The sequence below is a fragment of the Rhea pennata genome, chromosome 13 (assembly GCF_028389875.1).
Source record: "Rhea pennata isolate bPtePen1 chromosome 13, bPtePen1.pri, whole genome shotgun sequence".
NCBI lineage: Eukaryota > Metazoa > Chordata > Aves > Rheiformes > Rheidae > Rhea > Rhea pennata.
Genome location: NC_084675.1, coordinates 5,248,644 through 5,255,575, shown reverse-complemented (window position 1 = coordinate 5,255,575; position 6,932 = coordinate 5,248,644). Strand labels below are relative to the sequence as shown.

Below are 6,932 nucleotides of genomic sequence, written 5' to 3'. Positions count from 1 at the left end.
CGGAGCGCTCGTTTTTCGTCTCTCCGCCGCAAGCGCCGCCGAGGCAGCGCTGCGGCGGGGGAGCGCGGAGCGGGCCGGGGCGGGCCGGCGGCCCCTGCTCGGGGGCAGGCTGCCCCCAGGTGCGGCGGCGGCGGGAAGCGGCGCGGCGCCCGCCCCGCTCGGCAGCGCTCGGCCAGGCCCGCTCCCTCGGGGCGCCCCAGCGTATGCGGGCGCTGCGGGTCCCCCCTCTCCCGCCTCATTTGCATGACTCTTATTACGGCCGCGCCGCGCTCCTGCCGCGCTGACACCGGCGGGCTTCGGCGCGGAGTCGCCGCCAGCGGGAAGTGCGCTCCCGGTAGCCCGCTGCGCACCCCGCGCGGCCGCCGCCCCTCCGCAGCTCGCTCTCTCCGGACCTTTCAGGCGAGGATGAACAAACAGGTCCAGCCCGACCGCAAAGTGTCCGTGGTGGCCCCCTTGCCGGAGCGCGCGGGGCAGCCGCCCCCCAAGAAGGACGTGGAGCTGCTGCTGGTGAAGGAGCGCAACGGCGTGCAGTACACGAGCAGCAGCCTGCTGCCCGCCGCCCCCGCGCCGCGCCCCGCCGCCCGCCGCGACAGGGAGACCTGGGGCAAGAAGATCGACTTCCTCCTCTCCGTCATCGGCTTCGCCGTGGACCTGGCCAACGTCTGGAGGTTCCCCTACCTCTGCTACAAAAATGGAGGGGGTAAGAGCACCGCTTACGAGGCACTGCGCCCCCGGCCCCGAGGCGTCCCGGAGGCGGGAGGCGAACCGGGGGCCGGGGCCGCCGGCGCCGCCGGTGCGGGAAGAGCGGCGGCGGCGCGGGGCCCCCTGAGCGCGCTCCCCGCGCCCCAAAACCCACCGGGCTGGCGGCTGCTCGCCAGCCCTCTGAGTGCAACTTCGCTGTGAGCAGAGGCGTACTGTCTGCCGCTGCCACTTTAGCCTGCTAAACACTTTCTCGGCTGCAAAAAGCAGCATCAAGAAAAGAAAATGGAAAAAAAAAGAAAAAAAAAAAAGAGGGAGAGCGAGAGAGAGCGCGCGAGAGAGCGCGAGTGAGCAAAGCCTTGAGCAGTAAAAAGGCATCTAGAAAAGTTACCACTGCACCATTGAATGGTTTCATTTGGTCAGTTTCAATGTGGGCTTGGGTCTTCTACCCTAGACTGTGCAGTTTGAGGGTTATTTTTCCCCCAAGTAGACAGAAAACTTATTAAAAACAAAACCTCACCTCCTGCACATTTTGGTGAGGACAGCAACAACAACAACAAAATCACACACAGTAACTACAGTTAGCTCAAATAGCCTGACACCTCTTTAGTAAGACCTTAACTCTATGAGGCTCTTTCATGCCCTCAAATACAGTGTGTTGCTGGTGATGACTCTGCGCTGTGATGGAGTAACACCATCTGCAAGCAGGGCAGGTGCCTGGGGTGCTTGCAAATCACACATAGGAAGAACAGACTATGCCTGGCAGATGGAAGACTGTTCGTGCGAATGGTGAATGATACAGACAGAAGAACTGCTAGATAGAAAGCACGTTCTGTAAGATAGCTATGTAGGTCTTGAAAATGTAGTTGCCTGGTGAGAAAGGCTAATGGTTTGCACTTGCACCATAAAATATTTGCTTCCTATGAAAAAACAGCATGCAGGACAGGAAAATCTCCATCAATTAACACTAAGTTACACCAGGCCTTAGAATATAAAAGGAAACCAGAAAGGGCTGGTACTGAAACACTCCATGTGATTTGGTATCACCAAAACTTCTGTGGAGAGCCAAATAACCTATCCCCTTGCCACTCGCAGAGGCTGAAGGAAGCAGATACTACAGAAAAATAAACTCTATCCTTATGTCCAAAAGTAATTCAAGCAATTCACACTACAGCTGTACAATACACATCCATTCCTCTTGAAACCAGAAAGCTTCCACAGTGTCAAGTGCAAGTTTAACAGAAGTGTCATTTGTTGCAACTTTGTGCACCATTTCCTAAAGATTGCAAGATGACCAGGAGATCTGAGAAAGAGATACACTCCTCTATTTTATATAAGACAAACTGACATCCACAGCTCTTTTCTGTCATACCTTGGATCACTTTTGATCAGATTCCTAACTCATTTCCTTTACAATTTGCTGCTATCTCAGACAGAGGAGGTAATTGTCTGCAATCCATTCACATTTTGCTTATGCTGCATTTGTTATCTTCTGTCAATTCAGCTACAGAAACCTGGATCTTTGTTAGCATCTTTTAAATTAAGTACTTCCAAACTGAAGTGGATAGAAAGCTAAGTACAAGAGGTATTTTTCATGGAAAAGTTTCCACAAAGTTTTCCACGCCATCAAAGTGGAATCGGGACCTTTATAAACTACAGCAGAAGGCCCTATGCTGTCTGACTCTACAGAATGACTGAGAACTCCTTCCTGATACTGTGATTACAAACACTACTACATTTCCTCTGCCCTTTCATAGAAAACATACAGCAGTATGAAGCATTTCAATACCTAGGACACCGTTTTTGAATGCACACATAACACCAGAGCATTCTTTACTGGCACTTGAAAACGTTTATTTTCCCATGAAATCAAAGATAGAATAATCCTGAGGCTCAAAAATCATTAACGGGGGCTTTTCCAGAAGAGTTGTTCTTAGGAAGGACATTAGCAACAAAACTGTATGAAGACACGTCAACTTTGGCCAATACAAGGACAGACTAATTTTTACAATTTGTTTGTGTTCAGTTTACTGATGTTTAATCATATCTAGATATTGGAGATCAATAGTCTTTGTCTATGCTGTTTTATAAACCATAGCGACTAGCATTTCAGCCCCTAGTATTCAGTCACGGCAGAATTTCTAGGACAGACCTGACCTGAGAAGCAGAGAATAGAAATATGAACAGGGACTGGTTAAGAACTTACTTCCACCTCTACAAAAATTTTCTCTATGGTAGCTTAAAAATTTCCCATCCATTGCCACCACACTGGACATATATACCAATCTCATATAGCAGAAACTCTTGTTCTAAAAGTACTTTACTGAGTTTCAAGCCAACTCAGTTCCTTCCCTCTGCCAATCTGGGTTTGGAGGGTGGTTTTCTCTGTGGGCAATTTTACTACAGAAGCAAAGAAGAGAAAGAGGTGATGAGCATTGAGGGCAATGGGATCTTTCATTGCCATCATTCCAGTCCTGCATCCACAGATACTCTTAAACACCTTTTTTTCACACTGCTCCTGCACAAGGGAACCTTACTAGGACTAGAACAAGTTTTGCTAACTCAAAGGAAGAATCCAGTGGGTTTCAGATAATTGCTGGCTTATGTATCTGTATGGGAGACGTCATAAAAATAGAGGCACTAACAGACATGGAGAAAAATGTGGTTACATTGTCTTGGGACTTTTGCTGGGCTGCTGAGCAAGCTAAAGAGACAAAATTACGCAGGGTTCTCATGTTGGATATTACATACTTTGTATAGACTGCTAGGACTTGCTCTTTAAAAAAGTTTTAAAAGCAGCTCATAAGGTTACAGTTTGCCTTTTAATATTGAGAAGAACCTACCAGATAAAGGAAAATACTAAACAGATTGAACTTGAGTTGTATTGAATCAGTAGAAGGAAAATGATTCCTTTCCTCTTCCTCCCTCAGTTTCTCTTTATTCTGAAACCCTACCAATGGCTTACAGCCACAGCAGACTTCAGACAAAGGTAGTCAAATGTGGCTTACAGAGCTCTATATCCTCAACCGATTGATATGAAATAGGCAGTGAAAAGCAAGGATCTTGCAATGCCAGAAGATCTAAGCCACTCAGATATTGTAACACTTCTTTTGTTTTCAGCATAGTTAGTGCTATCTCAGCAAAAAGAAATTTTATTATTCTTCCACAGTTTAAACTCAAAAAGGTTGAGTTTACAAGTAACAAGGGCTATTAAATGTTATTTCAGAGCATTTAAGGACATGCAAGCACACAAAACTGTAAAAAAATGGTGTCCCCCTTTACATTTGAAAAGGGTGACCTGGGTGACTTGAGGACTGTTACAGGTCTAAGACTGGCTGTGATTAAGATGCTATCAGACACACTTATTGCCTTTCCATGCTTGTAGTGGTTTTCAATAAAGCATGAGAACTTAAGGGAACTTAGAAGGAAAGTATGAATACACACTGTATTCCCCCCACTTAAAGCTGAGTTTACAAGAATGTAAATGCATATATACACTCATCTCTTACTAGCCAAATCTTAGAGCTTCTTTCTTTGCTGAACTCCTGGGAAGTTTCCTGATTAAGAACTAGACATATAGCCTTTTGGGTTAAATCTTGGAGTTCCACACCTACAAAACTCCCATTAGCTTACTTCAGTGAGTTTTACTCATTCTAGGTATACACCACACAATGGTAGTATTATAAACCTTTTTTAATGGCGTGTAACTTCTGAGACAGCACTGGTGGTGTTAACAAAAATCTATTTGCATTTTAAGAAGCTCCCAGTAACAGAAAAGCTAGAGAGTAAGAAGGAGCCAATAGCATGAAAATGCTGAATGAATAGCCAGAAACATCTGTGTTTTGGGAGTAGCCTGCTGAGAGACCCCGATGGGACTTCTGCACAGATAGATGGCAGAATGTAACCCTCATGTGAACAACTGATTTCTGGAAACATTCTTCTGCTATAAAAAATCCCCAAATCTTAGTAAGGTCTAGAAAGCTATCGTGTTTATTTTTTGTATCAGTTACTTTCTTAGAGCTTGCCTGCCTTACAGAGACAGTGGCTGATACAGTGGTCGCTTCGTAATATGAAACAGGCCCCAGAAAAATTTTAGGCCAGTTTAGTAATGAGCAAACTGGGTGAGGTCTTGCCCTCACTGATTTCTTGGGAGCAGGATATGCTGTGTGCTCTAAACCGCTTTATAAAACAGCAGGGAGGCAACATACAGATGGCAACTTTCTGCAAGTTCTCATTAAGCAGATAAGGTGATATTCGGATGCTCGGGGTGGGGGGATTCTTGCACATTGATTGCCTCATCAGTTTGGCTCATCAATAAACATTGCAGATTACATACATTTCACTGTTCTTCACAACACAAGAAAAGTACTGCATGTGTTCTTGTGCAGACCATTCTGTGAGTTTAGAAGAGCAGAATATGTCACTGCAGAAATCATTAAGTTCAGCTGCCGGCTTGGCTCTTCTCACAAGTGCTGCATCGTCACTAGAATTCATTTTTGGCAACAGCTTTTCTTAAAAAAGGAAAAAAGAAAAAGGAGGAAAAAAAATAAAGGACTCCCAAACTGTATGCGCTTGTTTTTAAGCAGAAACATCACTGTACCAAGATGAGTTTTTATAACATGTCCAACCTCTTAAGTGTTCTCCAGTTCAGTAAGAAGCTATAGTGCAGTAATGAATGAGAAGAGTATTAGAATTGGATTCTCATCAACTTAGGGAAGGATTTACCCTGATAGTTTGGAATATATCTAAAATTATGCTGCTGCCAAATGACATTGAGTAATGCCTGGTATGATTAACTTTCTGCGGGGGAGGACGATGCTCAATGTTAGTTAACAAAGCTACTGTAGTTTCTGTACAAGATACTCTTGGTATTAATGAACATTTTTATTTAGCATTCTTGCAGTCATGGGCAAAATTAATATTCCCCACTGAGATTTCTGAAAAAAAGAATCTGTAACAACATGACACTTCTTTTTGTGAGCCAAACTATTTGCAAGGTCAGTCTTGTTCAGACTATTCATTAGGAAGTATGTAATTGTCAGATTAGTCACTAGAGACTTACTGTATCATAAGAATCAGATTAAGCTTTTTATGATTCAGAAAAAAGCTGCAGATAGATGTTTTAACAGTTCTCTAGCTATCATAACGTACACTTTTAAGCTCAGAGACATTAGTTTCTTGAATGTCTTTAGACAACATTTCTAGGACAAATTATTTGCTTCACAGAACAGTTCACCAGCAATTGATAGCTTTTAGAACAGAAGTATCCTACAGCTTGTCCTAATGCTCCTTTTCTTATTTCGTACTTCCATAAGCTCTAACACAGAACTTAGCAATCTACAGCCCAGGTACTAAAGATAGCATACAACCAAACCCAAATATCCCTTAGCAGTGCCAGCAGGGAGCCAGCAGCCGGGAGCTGTTGCACACTGAGACGACCCCTGAGGAAGCAAGCGTTGCCTCTCGCAGAGCTGGGAGCACGCCAGGACGCCACTGCACCCAAATACACAATAGTGCTCATCAGTAGCACCTCGCCTTTTTAAGATGCTCTCTACCCTGCATTTTGCTGAGTCTCTGCCAGCAAATTTAATCATTCATTTGAGAAAGAAGAATACAGTCTGGCACATTATCCTTCAAAGGTGACTGACCCTAATTTTGTGTTTTACCTTTCAAAACAACAACAATAATGAAAATTGAAGTAATCTAACAGAAAAGCCTGCACCAAGAGTTTGATTCATCAAAGCTTGGATGCAAATCTAGTGACTTTGGTTTCCTAATACAGCGTTCTCAAATCCCATTCACATACCAAACCAGTGCCCTCATGCAGCCCCCAGACTGTTACGCCGATCTCCATGCTGGAGACACAATCTTCAGGCTCCAGGGCATCCTGTGACATTTGGGACAATGCTGGTTTATGTCACATGATAGTCCCTCCTTTCCCAGAGCCAGATCCAGCCAGCTCACAGTTGCTCTCCTCTTTTTTGCACAGGACTTCATCACTTCTCTTTCCTTCCCTAGACTTGCCATTAGGCTCCTGGTGATACAGGGTGCTGTTTGCACTTAGGCTTGCCAGCCCTGCAGCTTGCGTGCCAGAGGTGCCAGCTGCTCCTCAGCAGCCTCCTGCTGTTCTCCTCTACTTGCCCAGCAGTCTTGTTGCCGCTGCAAAATAGCTCTGCAGAACTGTCCTGCCTCCAGGGTTATGAGCTGCTGCATTTTACACCTATTACATAGGA

The 6,932-nt window shown here is 45.1% G+C and overlaps 1 protein-coding gene across 1 annotated transcript in view; it reads left to right on the top strand.

Annotated features, from left to right (window-relative positions):
* The first annotated feature begins 243 nt into the window (after window positions 1-243).
* The window catches only part of SLC6A2 (solute carrier family 6 member 2), a 64,545-nt gene continuing 57,856 nt past the window's right edge, over window positions 244-6,932 (top strand). The window contains exon 1 of the mRNA XM_062586849.1: window positions 244-700. Within this exon, the coding sequence (XP_062442833.1) occupies window positions 244-700 (457 nt within the window). The remainder of the gene's footprint in view (window positions 701-6,932) is intronic.